Source organism: Pungitius pungitius, chromosome 6, assembly GCF_949316345.1.
Source record: "Pungitius pungitius chromosome 6, fPunPun2.1, whole genome shotgun sequence".
Lineage (NCBI taxonomy): Eukaryota > Metazoa > Chordata > Actinopteri > Perciformes > Gasterosteidae > Pungitius > Pungitius pungitius.
In genome coordinates this window covers 19934437-19949822 of record NC_084905.1, presented here as the reverse complement: position 1 = coordinate 19949822, position 15386 = coordinate 19934437, and the positions used below count along the sequence as shown (strand labels likewise).

Below are 15386 nucleotides of genomic sequence, written 5' to 3'. Positions count from 1 at the left end.
AGACATTGAAGAAGCAGCTAATGAGCTGGGTGTTTCCGGGGTTTTCGCTTGTAAAAGTTTAAACTCAAGGCTGTCACCATGCAAGAACTCATTCACAGAAATTTTTAGTCTCTACTATGAGTTAAGAAATGCTTCATCCTCCATTTCCCCCAATGCAACTCGGAGGTCTTTTTATTACAGACTAGAAGTCTTGTGAATACCGGAGGCGAGATGAACCCCGATGACACCAGCAGGGTTATTTTAATATTTCCAGAGCAGCTAAAGACATCAAAGAACTGTCACTGAGTGGTATGAATCATGACCAGTAAGCCGATGGCGATGTTTAAAACCAGCGGAGTTTCCCCTTCAGGGGGGGAAACTCTGGGAAATTTAATGGAAATCAATTTGAGTTAAATCCCGCTGGAGTCATGTGCATGAGGACAAAGCGCCGCTTTACAACGCGAGGACATGTGACACACGCTGCACGTCCACCCCCCCCCCCCCCCAGATGTAGAATGATATACGTTCACATCCAAGGCTAAAGGAGGAGAAAAGGCCGACCAGAATATAAAAGGCGTCATTAAGGGCTGGCGGGTACCATGGGGCAGATTCATTTGTTGGGCCAAAATCATCATTTCAGATTTCCAATATCTCATTAGCAGCTGTAATGAAACCGGCTCCCTGAGCCTGAAAGTCATTGGCAATCCATAATCCTCAATTTCAACCCCAACGGCTTCTTCAATACAGCCCTGAATTCATTTGGTTGGAGCCAAAGCAACAGCTTCTGATTGGTTTAAAATATATATTAAATGGGATGACATTGGCTGCAGTTTGCATTGGTTGTTGTAGTTTTTAGTTCACAGCAGAGTTACTTACTGTACTTCTCGTCTTTGCACCTCTGGAGGATCTCGAGGCTCCTCTGGTGAACCGGGTGATGAAGGAAACTGAAGCTGTCGACAGTTTTGACGACAGCACAGGGAACCGCCGCCTCGTTCCCTGAAAACCAAGAGAGCGAAGGGGAGGAGATGTTTTAGAAGACAAGAAATAAAAAAAATAAAATAAAAAAAAGAGGTGAGAAGAGAAGCAGGGTGTGGAACAGGAGAAGGAAAAGCAGCACGAACAAAAGGAGGATGGGAAAGAGAACAAAGATCATTCAGCCCCAATCGGTCAGTTCGTGACACTTTGAAACGCTGCGTCGCTCCTCCCGGGTTGTGAAAATAAACTCTGCAGAAGAAGATCAAGCTCCTTCATCATCATCATCATCGGCGGCAGAAGCAGAACTCGGACGCAGCCCGTTGTTCTTGGCTCCGTTAAAACAGGAGTTTTGGTACTGAATCAATGTTCAGTACACATGCGGGTCGAATAAAAGAAAGTCACGTGGGAACGTTATGAGAACACGATAATTATATAAAGAATAACAAGCTGAGGGTTCATCACTTAAACAATATAATCAAGACTGCACTTTGCATGCCTTCATTTCGGATTAATCATTTAGATTAATACTTTGCAGATCCATCCGTCAGTCAAAAACAGAGATATTTAACTTTTTTAAAAGGCCTCATGTTTGAGTTGTTGCTTTGTAAATCGCACAAACAATAAATTAATGCTGAAATGAATCCACCAATATGTTTTTCTTTACATGTCTTATAATGTAAGGGGAGGTAGCTCATATTGGACACCACAGTGGAATGTAGTGATAGAAAAATAACATAACATATTCATGGAGTAGGCAACAATAATAAAACAATCTGTTTTATCCATTAAAAGTGCTTATAACAGATTTAAAAAAAAGCAAACCAACCCAAACCAGTCTAACTTTAGACCACAGTTCCTGCAGGTTCCTTTTATTCGCATTAAGACGCTCATGGAGAAAACAGCCTTTAAAGCAGCTGCGTGGTCCATGAGCACGTTGAGACGTTAGAGAGACGTTCTCCTCACCACTCTTCTTGTGGGTGTGTCTGCGGCCGGCCTCCCTGAAAGCCACCAGGGCTCTGAAGTAGGCCCGCAGCACGGCCCAGCGGAAGGTCGCCACGGGGTCGATTCCCATCAGGCTGCAGACGAAGGCGTTCTTGCTGCTCTTGAGCAAGGCCACGATGTCGGGGCGCATGTGGTCGGTGTTCTTCTCCCTGAAGTCCTGGGGAGGGGGGGGGGAACAAGATGCAGAAACAAAGGTAAGCCGCTCAAAGGGTTCGTCCCACGCCGCTGCAGACGTCACGAACGCGCTTCACGTCCTCGTGGCGTCTCACCTTGACTCCGTACTTGACTTTGCCGGCGTAGTGCCGGATGATGAAGGCGGGCTCCATGACGGCCGGGAACTCGATGTAGCTGTTTCCTTCATGCTGTCGCTTGAACTTGTCCAGCAAGGTCTGGTTGGAGGCCTGAGGGAAACTAGAGCAAACACAGGAATATAAACCTAACACTTTAGTGTTTGGGGAAACTCTTCTTATTACAGTTTGTGTTACTTTTTCATCCACTTTGGACAACTGACGATCGCACCCTGCATTCCTCGCACAAACGTGACGCTCAGATTCAGCCGGAGTTACGGGCCCCTCGGATTAGAAGTTCATCTGCCTGGTGCACGTTTTACCTCCGACCTCAGCAGGCCTCCAGGAGATGTTCCACATCATCTAAACTCACCGCTGGCTGCAGTGCGTCTGCCGGGGGGGTTGGCTTGATGTTGTTACTGTAGAAATGGACCCCCCGCAACCCGCAGAAACCTAATCCACTTCGCCGCCCCAGGCCCCCGCGAGCTCCGCAAACAGTGAGTGATGAGACCTCGAAGCGTCTCTGTGTCTCACTGTGTAATCATTCAGCATGAAGCTCCTTCCCGGGACAGCCTGAAACCCCCCCCCCCCCCAGGAGGGAGGCCGTGTCCCTCCCACATTTCTTTTCCTTTCAGAGATACCCCCTTTGACCCTAATTCTCCAAAAGACCCCCCCCCCCCCACACACATCATTGGCTCCACTCCATGCGTGATTAGATCCAGATGAGCCAGCTGTGCTAAGTGGAAAGTAAGATGACAGCTAACGTAGATAAATACGGCTGTCTGTGTACCGCCTGACGTGTTTTTATGCAAGGGGGGGGGGGCTCTGGGTTTGATTTATGGAGGGGAGGGAGGAAGAGGGAGCCCCCGACCTGCAGCCTCGGGAGAAGAAGGGGAAAACGTGATCCAGAGGTGCTGGTGCTGGAGCGAACGGTGGCGGGAGTCGAGCTAATGGCAAAGAGTTTGGATGTTTAGTTCTTAAAGCACAAAGACACCAACAATGACACGTGTTTTGGCTCTCCACCACGTCGAATGTCAAATGAGACACCCGCACAGCGGAAGAGACTCCATCCCACGTGGTTATTTAGTGGTCGTCGGTGTATTCCCAAGCAGACTATTAGTGGGAAAGGTAACCCCCACCAGTAACCCCGTTTGTGTGTTTGACAGATTCACATGTGACGTACTTGCACTCCTCGTCCAGCAGGTGGAACAGCGCTGTGGGCTTCTTGCTGATGAGGTTGAGGCAGCCGCTGTTGTCGATGTACTCGATGTTGTGCCAGTTGATGCCCTCTGCCCTGTACTCCTCCTGCATAGGCAAACACAGGTGTGTGGGGGGGGGGGGTCAGTGTCTTCCTTGAGAAGAGCTAGAGGAATGAGTCTCGGTAAAAATGAGCAGTTTTCTCAATGGACTCTGGCGCCGAGGAGCACCGCCACGCCTCTCCGCGGGGGCGCCCGCCAAAAAAACCACACACCACAACATGAAAAGATCCTCCAAGTGGCTTTTAAGAAGCTCTCAACAACTATCAGGTGACACATTTGCTACAAAAGGAGTTGACTTGCGCAAACAACACCTGGCCGCTCGTGGATCATCAGCCACAGTTCATTGGAAACATCTACGTGCCCCCCTGGGGCCAATGGCAACTGATCTATATGACCCTTGTCCTCCATTAACAACCCCTCTGCCAGCAGGGAGGGGGGGGTGAAAAGTGGAAGGGGGAGATTTGTGGGTAACGCTCTGCTCTCCCTGGAAAGCGGCTGCTGATGCGTATTTTAAGGGTGAATGAAGACTTCTGGCGGGTCACAGTGTGTCTCGCTGTTGGAAGAGAGAATGCATAAATCTGGGGGAACCAAAAACACGAGCCTGGTCCGCTCTGCAGAGGCAAGGGGGGGGGGGGGGGCAAGCGGACAATGACGGAGAAGTAAGGAGGGGGTGCAACAACATTAGCTAAAGCCGACCAGGTGATGGAAACAACGTACGGCTGATGGTGTTGTTCTTAAAGCTTTGAAACCAAAAAGCATTCATTCCTCCTCCCTGGATTGATACCTTGTTGCAACATTGACAAATTGCCGATATCCTCAGAACATTTAACAGTGTTTTAAACTAACGTTTGTTCAGCAGATGGTTAGTCTGATCCTGTGGGTGCCATGAATCTGCTTTTCACGAAAACACACCCAGCAGTTCACGTTTCCAGAACTGTTATCACAGACAAAGCGGAGGAGGGGGTTTGTGAACCACTTTTCAGGAGAGGACTCACAAAGTTCAAAACTTGCCCAAAAGGGGCCCAAACGAAAAAGTGAGCGAGTGTTCGCGAGGCTTTAAGCGCCATCGAGGCGCGGCCTCACGGATCGCCGACCTCGTGTCGCGTCTGCGAGGCCGTTCGTGGACACTTGTGTTGACTCGGGGAGGCGATCGGACGCACGTTTACGGGGACAAACACACTTTGCGTTGCGTGCAGCGTGTCTACGTGAAACCGACTGCAGAGCAGCGGCTCGGTACGAGAGGCACGCAGTCAGGGGAGTAAAAAAGTTCCAGAAAAACGCTCAACGCTGTTTTCTGACTAGTCCTAAACGAAATGATGAAAACAACAAAATCAATGGAGTAATTGATGTGGAAAACGGTCGATCTTGCTGCAACCAAAGAGCTGGTTAAACAGAGGAGAACAGAACGGAGACGTTGAACCCAAACCCTGCAGCGGATAGAGGTCAGGCGGAGATGACAAAGGACGGCGAGACGACGACAATGTTGATTTCTTTTTTTTACGGATACCGTGTTTGCCTAAGGCGGGGCTGTGCTTTCTCACTTTGATATAGCGTCCCGACACAGACACATGAAATCAAGCACCGATTGGCACGTTGAGTGTAAACACGGGACTTGAGACACACACACACACACACACGCACACACTTGACTCAGTTCAGTAGGTAAACACACACGCCGCTGATAAGAACAACCGATCCGCCCCGCAGGGGAGTGAAACACGAAGAAAGCAGAAGAGGAAAAATCCCCCCACGATGGAAAAATCACCTCTCAAAGTCAGAGTGACGGGCGGAGAGAAATCAGCGGTTCAGCTTTGTGCCGTTTCATTTCGTTTTGGCCTTGGTCACATTCCCAGATGCTGCATTTTTAAGTGGAATCAGAGATATTCCCCTCGAGCGGCTCTCTGCTAACGCCGCAGATCCTCTGCAAAGACGTGGTGGACAACCCGCGCTGCACACGACAGGTTAGCGCGCCGTTAGCGCACTGTTAGCCGCTGAGCCCGCGGGCTCACTATGACCACGCCAGAAGCCCCTCGCAGAGGCCATCTCTCAGCGATGCGAATTAGCAGAGCTCCGAAGGCCGTGGAGGCCTCGAGGACTTGGATGGGGAAACTTGAGTCTTAAGTGAACGTTGTTCCTTTTCGGAGACATGTATTTGAACAAAACTCCTTCTTAAATATCGCCGGCTATCAGGTGAGCGGACATGGAGGTTGAGGGTGGAGGAGGTCTGCGGCGTGAACTGCACAACTCAATTCAAACAAACAGAAATCAGGGGAGAGCCGATTAGGAAGCCTCACAGGGGGGGGGGCCACGGAGCAAACTGTTGTCCCCGTGTAATAAACTCGAGAGAGAGGCAGAGAGCCAAAGGCCCCGCTGGACCCCGGTGATTACAGGATAACAAACGTGAACTCTGCTGCAACAACATAGGGCGTCTCAGCCGACACTCTGACACTTATTAGATGAAAATAACACAGGAGGGAAAAGAAAAAAAAAAAGAAAAAAGGTGAAAGGTTCAGGCAAGAAGAGAGAAAGAGGAGCACCTGCTCCATTTAACAGTTTAAAACAAACAAAATGCCACAATGCTCCAATGGACAAATATGTACACATCGTGTCGGTGTGTTTTTATGGGCATTTATGCTTCAACAAGAAAGTTGATTAGTGTGACATTATTTACTTAATTGATAGATTTTTTTTTTTACAGTTGAATAGATCAAATGGATAAAAATACTTTAATGTGTTTTTGTACGACCAAAAGCTGCAGCACCGGAAAAACCTTGATGTAAAAGAAAGCCCCACAGCGCTCAACCATAAATTTTTCATTTCCAGTTTGTTAGTACATCTAACAACCTGCAGGTCCTGCAGGTTACATCCTGCAGAGTGTGTGTGTGTGTGTGTGTGTGTGGACCCTGAGGGCTGACTGTCGGAGGCGTCGTCGTCATCCTGTGATCGTCACGGAGGTTTGAAGGGACGTTATTGCACTCATTTACTCAACCGCTGCCCGGTCTCATTTGGGCCCTCAGCAGAGGACCCGCCCACTAACTCGCCCTCGGCCTATCAGGGCTCAGCACGAGCTTCTGTGACACAGTCCAGCTGATTCAGGCTCATTTTCTCTCTTTTTCTTTCCCCCTCTCACAGGCTCTCTTTGCTTGTTTCGCGTGTGATATTAAGTGGACATCTGAATACGTGACGAAGCTGGTTGGGGATCAGTGGTTCAGTAATAGTCCTTTTGAGTGGAATACTCAGAGGCTGACGTCTCTCTGATCGCCACGGTCATTATCATGGGGGAGAAACGGTGAGGAAATTACACCAGAAGATTAAAAGAAAAAAAAAAGAAGAGAAGAAAGGGAGATTGTGGCCAGTCAGAGACATAAGGAGTAAACAAAGCAAACCCAGTCAGGGGGGGGGGGGGGGACGTGACATGTAACGTGCAGCGCTGTAAAACCCCGTCAGCCTCTCCTGGTCACGCAGTACTTTTTCCCTCTGACCTTTTCCACTTTGATGGGAGTGCGTCCTGCATAATTATAGCTGCTCGGAAACGTGGCTGCACAGCAAAAAGCACGTAGAAAAACCCAACGGGGACATTCAACTGGCGGCTGTGTGCACGATGAGAAACGTCTCATTCTTTGTCTGATGAGCAAAGCAAAGAAAAATTCTGGCGCGCACTTGGCAGTTTGTGTCAATTGTTGCCATTTACATCGCCGTGATTGAATGGGAAATGCTGCAGATCACTATGAGCAAACCAATGTGTGTGAAGAACACGTCAGAAAAACCAGCGCCACGAAGGCTGCATTGTGCAGAACAGGAAGTCCTCTCTCCTTTTGTGTTCGTCACTCAATCAGCAGAATCCATCAGGGAGGGGGGGGTGTGGGCGGGGTAACAGGCCGCAATCACACGACAGCCCTGGGGGACGGCGTACCTGCTCCAGTTTGAAGATGTGCTGGTTGAAGTAGTGCTGCAGCCGCTCGTTGGCGAAGTTGATGCAGAACTGCTCGAAGCTGTTGTTCTCGTAGTCCTCGAAGCCGAAGATGTCCAGGACCCCGATCGACAGAATCTGGTGAGGAAGACGGACGGCTCAGTAAAATGAGTGAAAATCGAGAGACGATTGTATTTTAACAAGAAAAAAACGCTGCCATGCATCATTAATATGCGTCGTCCACTGAAACGCGGCTTTTCAGACTCTGAAAGCTGCTTCCAATTTACTTCAGCCGGATTTTATTTCTCTCTGAGGGGCCTATTTTATTTTATTTTTTTTACAACCGTACACGAGTGCAGGAACACATCTTAACAGTGCACATCACAACAGTGACCTTGAGAGAAAGTGCAACCTCACCGACCCCCCCTGACGGCATCGAGGGAGGACGAGCAAACGCACACACGGATGATGTCAGTGCCAAGGGAGGCGTACACACACACACACACACACACACACACACACACACACACACACACACACACACACACACACAGGGGCAGCAATAGACCACAGAGGGTAAACTGAGCCAAGGAGAACTTGATGCCATCCCCCCAAATGTTCATGGTGCGCACACGCACACACGCAGAATGATCTGTTTTCTAATCCTTTAGATGCTCCCACAGGGTTTGACTTGCCAGCTGCCACTCCGACACACAGACACACACACGTTGGCACACATGTAGCTATACACACACACACACACACACACACAGGATGGAATCTTGATATGACACCACACCCTCCCTCTGGGAGTGGAGCAAGACACAGAAAGCAGAAGCCCTGATGGACAGACGGACAGATGTTTTAGACGCACTGACGGACAAACAGATGTTTTTTGACGCACTGACGAGGAGAGCGAGTCCAACGGATAAAAGTGAAGACAAAGTGAACAAAGACACAAAAGGGACGTGCATGGATATCTTTTTTTTTTTTAGGACAATGAAGATTTTCCACAGTGTGTGTGCGTGTCTTTGTTGGACAGGGATCTCCTCCTACACACTGTGTGTCGTTAGCGACCTTACAGATGTGTGTGCGTGGTGTGCAGTGTCCTACCTTTGAGTTGTCCTCCAGGTCCTTGTTGTTCAGCAGCGCGTGGTTGGTCCTGAACACGATCCAGTCAAACAGCGCGCTGTACAGGGACTTGGCCATGGAGTCCCTCACCGTGCCCGCCTACACACACACACACACACACACACACACACACACACGTTAGTTTCTTCTTGATCAAAAACATGTGGGTTTCTAAAATTTGGAACATGAGCCAATACTGTTTAATCTGTTTTCATTTCCCTGTGGTGTTTCCCAACACATTTTGTTCACCCATTTCTTTGTTTGTGTATTATTGTGCGCTGCTTTTGTCAGCAGCCTAACACGATCTAAAGCGTGGCTCAGGAGGCCATTAGCTTAGCACACAGTTTACTCATTTAGATAAGGTCAGCCTTAATGCTAAGCTAAGCTAAGCTGTCTCTTCCTTTATAGCATAACTTTACAGACGTAAATGTAGTATTTATCTTCTTATCCAAACCTCTAATCAATTCAACAACTAACATGCAGAGATAAATATACTCTATTTAAAAAGATATAAAATAAAAAGACTAGTTTGGCATCAAACTGTCGAAACGAGCCAAAAATCAACCAGCATAAATCGCACTCAAGAATTATTGGGACATTCTGACAGCAACTATGCAACTGTAGTTTAAAGATGTGAAAGGCCGGGCTGGAGGTTTATAACAACAACCACATTGTATTTAGAGGGTAAACACGGGGTTTGCATTAAAGCTCCCACACAGCTCACAACTCTGCTGTTATATTTGAGGTGTTTTCATTCTGGGGCCAGAACCTTAAGTGCCTCCAGGCCATTTGGACAACTCTTTTCGTGGATCGCCTTTTGATCCATTAAAAAAAACAACAAAAAAAAACTACTCTTCCAGCCATTATTGCGGCAATAAAAAGCCAAAGAGCATCTAGCCGCTAAGGCCCGCTAAGCTATCGAATGAGGGGTGGGACAAGGCAAAAATAATCTTTCTTCCACTGGGTCAAACATCGCAGGAGACCCCGAAGGAGTCACAACACGAGACCCCAATTTGAAAAAGACGCCGCGTGATCCAAATCGGAGGAGATTTGATCGAGGGGTTAAACTGAGAAGATCACACGGCTCCTCAGAAATGCCGTCACACCGCGACGAGGGCGCTTCGGATTGTTCGGATTTTGGTTCCTCTGGAGAAGTCCAATCAGAGCTCGGTAGGGCAGCTGAATGCTGGGTAATCCTTTCTCCAGGCGAGCAAAACGGTGATGTCATCACCTGACCCTAGAGGTACCCCCCCCCCCCCCCCCCCCCCCCAAAGCACGGGGGCCGCCTATGGTATATTTCCCTCTAAATGGGAGGACTGTTTGCTAAATGAACATCATGAGACAGTAAACTCATGTTTCCAGGGTTTATTGAGGCAATAAATCCCGTGAGAAGTAATGTAATTTTATTTTTAACTTTTGAAAAAGGGTCACTTCCAAATTGGCCTCCCTTTAACCCGGGTTTATGTGAACTTAAACTTTTTAATCACATTATATTCAGCATCTAATCGAGTAGATATCTCTCGTGCTATTTTTTTTTTTTTTTAAACGGCCCCTTCACACTTGCATTATTGATTGTTTGCGGTATTTTTAGCGTCGCGAGGGTCGTGGCGTCCACGGCTCACACAAATGTTACGCAAGAGCGCCCTCTGAATAATACAACGCCTGGTGAGAAGAATCCCGCTTTAAAAGGCCCCGGGGGCGGGAACCCGAGGGATCGGCGGCGGCGGAGCAGGAGCGGGCCTTTTGACGGATTGTCTCCGCGTGTTTAAATGATTCAAAACATGGGGAGCAGGTTGAGATCCATGATGCAACTGGAGGAACTGACCGACGACGCATCCGGGCTTCATCAGAGACCTTTGTGATTGGGAGCTTCTGCAAGGGGAAGGGAGGGGGAGAGGGGGGGGGGGGGGGGGGGGAGTTGTTGTTCTTCGTTCCATTTATTTTTCTCCTGAGCACCGCGGTGGGGGGGGGGGGGGGGGGGGGGGTGTGAGGCAGCACGTGGCCCGCTAGCTTCCTCGCTGCAGGGGGGTTTGTGTGTGTGTGTGTGTGTGTGTGTGTTCCACTGCATATGTTCCGTTAGTATTTATGGAGTTGTTGTTGTTGTTATCAGCATGCAGACATTATGGGGGGGGGGGGGGGGGGGGAGAAGCTCTCTACTATGGACGCTCCAACACCTTTGAAAGAGTTTCTAAAATGATTCAGAATCTTTTTTGCGAATGAGTGTCTGGCTGCCCCCCCCCCCCGGCAGGCGTGGGTTTTTTTTCTTCTTTTTAACAGGAAGAAGGAAGCGGGGGAACCGTTATCTGGAGCCACATCAGAAACGTTGCCGCGAGCCATCGCGTCTTATCTGGAAGGGCACGCATTCACCCCATCGCCATCTCGCAGATGCAGACGCGACCCGAGGCAAAGTCAGCGAAACCACAGCTAATAACGTCTGAGTCCCCCTCAGAAGAAACGCTGCTTTTAAAGTGAGCTTAATCTCCAGTGGAAATTAGGTTTGAAATGACCCCTTACCTCGATATTATGCAAATATACGCACCAAGCCCCCCCCCAAAAAAAACTCTTCGTTTGGCTATTTTCTGAGCAAAATGTGAGGCAGGTAGAAAAAAAAGAAAGAAAATGACCCTAGATCTCCTCATAGCAAAGCATCAGAGGTGTTACCTGCCTTTCATGACATGACTTTCATGCACAACGCTAAACCATGAACATTTTATTATTTTAACCTGAGGACATGCGTAGAGCCTCTTGTCTCAACTGAAGGGAAATGTTGCACCTCCTCCACAGAGACACTTCTTTAGTGTCTCAGAGAGAGACTCAAAGACGTCGGCCCACTCCAGGTTCAGGTCCAGTCTCCCCCTCTCTCCCTCTCCTCCTCCTCCCCCCTCCTCCCTCCCTGTGCGCTTCCACCTGACTCGACCCCGGCGTCTCCAGCGTGTTTTTGGGGATGTCAGCGGCTGGAGCTCCATCCACAATAGGTCTCAGCAGGTCACACACACACTCGGCCGTGGGTGGATTGGCGCACTTCTCGTCATCCCAAGAAGAAAGAAATTGTTTCTCAGAAGAATCGGCAACATTCGCCAGGTTCTTTTTTTCCCCCCCGACATTTCCTTTGTACAAAAACAGACGTGCTATGGATTCTGCAGGTGGCCTCAACTCGCTGCTCTCCCAGTGTGTGTGTGTGTGTGTGTGTGTGTGTGTGTGTCTGGGAGCGGGCTCTTCTACAGTTAAGCGTGTAGTTGAGATGGTTCACATTGAGGTTATAGGCCATGGAGCCTAAATGACCCTGTGGGGGTGTGGCGTTATGCTACTCTGCTCATCATTTAGTCATAAACGGCTGCCTCACCCCCTTTCTCCATCCATTGGCCGCTCACCCCTTTCAACATCGCCACGATGACGTCTGTGATCACTAGAAGGGAACTCACGGCAGAGAGACTGTGTACTGTATATTCCAGTGGAGGCTGCACATTCCTGAGACTAGGCCACATGACGGGAGCGATGCGGGTGTGTGTGTGTGTGCGTGCGTGTGATGCAGCGTGACAGACCGCTGAAGCCCTCTGATGGGACGCGGGGATGAAAAGGGGACAAGGTGAATACTGATATATTTACAAGCGAGTGAATCTAGGTCAGCCGCCCGCGGCACCCCCGCCCCGTTCCCTCCACTCAGACAGGAAACAGGAAGTTGCAGAGGAAGAGACCTCTATCAAAAGAGCCTTGGAGAAAAGCAGCAGTAGGGAGAGGGGGGGGGGAGGGGGGGGTGGTGGAAATGCCACAACAAACTCCCCAGACGTGCACACACAAACACAGAATCTCCCTCGAGGCTGACCGCACGTTTCCTAAGACACTCGCGCGGGGCCCTTCTGACCCCGAAGCAGCGGAAAGACAAAAGGTCACTCGCTTCAGAAGGTCAGATGAGGTCCGGGTGTCACATTCTGATGTTCAGGGTTAAACCAGAAAAAAATCTGACCTCTGCGAGTTTGTAGGGCACGATGAGCCTCTCCCCCACGGTCACCGTCTTCCTGGTGGTCAGCGCCTCCAGCAGCACCTCCTCTTTGACCTGAGGAGGAGAAAAGAGCAGGAGGAAAGGTCATGGTCGGGTGGGGAGGGGGGTTTGGTGTCACTGCAGAGGCCTTATGCGACCTGGAAGGGGGCGGCCTTGTATTTGAAAGGAACACGCAACAATGGTACAGTCGAATGTCCTCCACGGCCATCATTTTTATTGAAAGGGGCTTTTTTCAGAAATGTGATATTGCGCTTCCATAAATCTGGAGGGACTCTCAAGAGACGGACGAAATGAAACAAGGATTAAAGATTAGGCAGCAGAGGCGGAGACTTTTAGTGGCTTCCACGGGTCCAACAAACACATCATCTTACATTATGCCCCATAATGCAACGGAGCGCTTTGTTAAAGCATCCCAGGCTGATGAATTAAATGCCGTACTCCTCCGCCCCTCTGCAAGGCCTTCTTTTAAATACGTATGTGCTCTGAGCCAAAGTCAGAGATCATTCCAAAAAGCTGCCTCCACACTTTAAATAACTGTTTCCAAAAGACTAAAAGGCCGGGATGTTTTTTTTTTAGAGTAATTCATAGGTCAATGTGTTTTATAGATCTGGTTGTTTTTGTCATGAAATGCAAATATCACCCAGCGAAAAAAGGAGATGTTCTTTTTTTTTTTTTTTGCGGAATGAGGTGGATTTTTTTCCTGAGGTTTCACAGAGCCAATAAAGGCATCAGCCCAGTCCAATGGGCAATAAAAACCTACATTATGTTGGACCACACAGAGGCTCGGTGGTACCAAGAAAGCACACTTTTATTGCCCCTCCCATCCCAGATCCCCTCGATGGGTTCTAACCTTTCACAGTAAAAGCCACTGTTCAGCAGAAGGAACTAAATGCATCTTGGCCGCTATCAATTGTTTTGAAAAATAATATTTACAGTATATTTATTCATTGTCATGTGTATTCTCCAGTTTGTTTCTTCGTTCCAAAGTTTAAGAAGTCTCTCAATTGAGTTTCCCGGAAAGTGAACCCGATTGCGATGCACATTGCCATGGCAACAGAGGATGTTCTCCGCACCGCTCCTCCGTAACTAACCCTCCAACTCAGCTGCCTCTAACAAACACAGCTGGCCGAGATCACGCAAACACTACACAACGCTATGTGGTGAGGTCACACAGACCCTAAACTTGGCCCTCGAGTATCTATCGATGACAGGGCCACACGGGGAGCAGCAGATGTCTCTCTCCCCCCCCCCCCCCCACACACACACACTCTCCATCCACAGGGATTATGGGAGTGGACCAAACAGCTGCTGCTGAGACCACTTGCATATGAATTTGTGTGTCTGTGTGTGTGTGTGTGTGTGTGTGTGTGTGTGTGCATGTGACAGCGCGTCTTTGTGTGATCGCCTGATCTCTTGATGTGCAAAAGTCAAAAGGTGTTAAGGTTGGTTAACACCACTATGAAACTAGGTTTGTCAACTGGCTCCGTCGTGAAGGCTTTGACATGAACACAGAGGGGGGGGGGGGGGGGGGGGGGCATAATCAGACTTCATTTCACACTGCCTGGTAATCCCTGCACTAAGAGTCTATTCTGCAGCCTGCTGATTGGTCTATAGCCGGTGCGTTTCCATGTCTTAGCGGCTTGGTAACGGCTCACTGCTGCGTCTACGATCACACTCTATTACCGTGAGGGGTTGGGGTCACTGGTTTGGGGTCAATTATTCTACATTTACAATTACCCGTCATTGAAGACCTCGAGAGGGATTCTAAGGCGATGTTAAGCTCTGACAGAAGCTGCTTTCTATGTGTGTAAAAGCAAAAGGACAGAACACCAACATGGATGGAGCTCCTCCTCTTTCCTTCATGAGCCAATCACAGCTCAGCGCGCAAGTCCACGCAAGTGCGCTACAAACAACAAAGGCAATGAAGGTCAAGGTTTTCAGCTTGTGATGAAACACCATGTGGGTCCAGCTTCAGTGGGATTTGTTCTCACAGTAAGCGACTCACTCCGGATCCGTTACCACTTTGTACAGGAATGTTTCTGGTTGGCTCAAATCACTCAATCAGTCTGTCAGCCGCCCGTCAGCTCCCGCCGGCTGCACTTCCTCTACCGGTTCCACATCCACAGGAAACAGGAAGCCCCGTCCGCTCCCAATCCCATTCATTCATCATTCCACACGGGGAGGGGGCGGGGGGCCTAATCGGTTCCGCGGTGCAACGCTTTAAGAAAACCGATTCAGTGTGTGCGCTTAAGATGAGCTTTCCCTTTCGAAAGAGGCCTCGCTCGACTCGCGTGAAACACCGACCCCCCCCCGAGCATGTGGCCGACATGCGGCCCAGCTTGCGTCCCGCCACACGTCGGCCGCGGTCGGCGACTCCACGAGCACATCCGGCTCAGCGCTGCGCCGCAGGGGACCCGGGGGAAGTGCTCCTGTCCATCAATCCAGAGGTAAATCAGAGCAGCATGTGGACGTTTGAGCGATCCTCACAGTGCACGCTGACCCGTGTGTGTGCGTGTGTGTGTGTGTGTGTGGTCCCCACTCAGTGACATGAATGAATTCAGCACATCATAAATTTGAGAACGCCTGTGTTCTTTTCTAGTTTAGTCCGCTCACCTCCAGCAGCTCTGAGACGATGGGCAGCACCTCCGGGTTGCAGATGTCGATGGAATCCTCCCTGTAGGTCTTCTTCTTGTAGCGGATGTTCCCCAGGTGGAGGATTGCTGACAGCAGGGAGAAAATCCTGACAAAAAGGAGAACAGAGACGCTCGTTGTTCCCGTAATTCACCGCTAAGCGACGCTCCTCGAGGCCTCGTTGTGCGATGAATGAAAGAGACACAACGCTC

The 15386-nt window shown here is 49.5% G+C and overlaps 1 protein-coding gene across 6 annotated transcripts in view; it reads right to left on the bottom strand.

Moving 5' to 3' along the window:
- The window catches only part of LOC119195667 (unconventional myosin-IXa-like), a 67822-nt gene that overhangs the window by 13559 nt on the left and 38877 nt on the right, over window positions 1-15386 (bottom strand). For all 6 annotated transcript variants that reach the window (XM_062562827.1, XM_062562830.1, XM_062562829.1 and 3 more), the window contains 8 exons: window positions 15157-15283; window positions 12508-12597; window positions 8526-8642; window positions 7416-7550; window positions 3427-3548; window positions 2226-2367; window positions 1918-2113; window positions 856-975 (listed from right to left, as the gene is read on the bottom strand). In XM_062562827.1, the coding sequence (XP_062418811.1) occupies window positions 856-975; window positions 1918-2113; window positions 2226-2367; window positions 3427-3548; window positions 7416-7550; window positions 8526-8642; window positions 12508-12597; window positions 15157-15283 (1049 nt within the window). The remainder of the gene's footprint in view (window positions 1-855; window positions 976-1917; window positions 2114-2225; window positions 2368-3426; window positions 3549-7415; window positions 7551-8525; window positions 8643-12507; window positions 12598-15156; window positions 15284-15386) is intronic.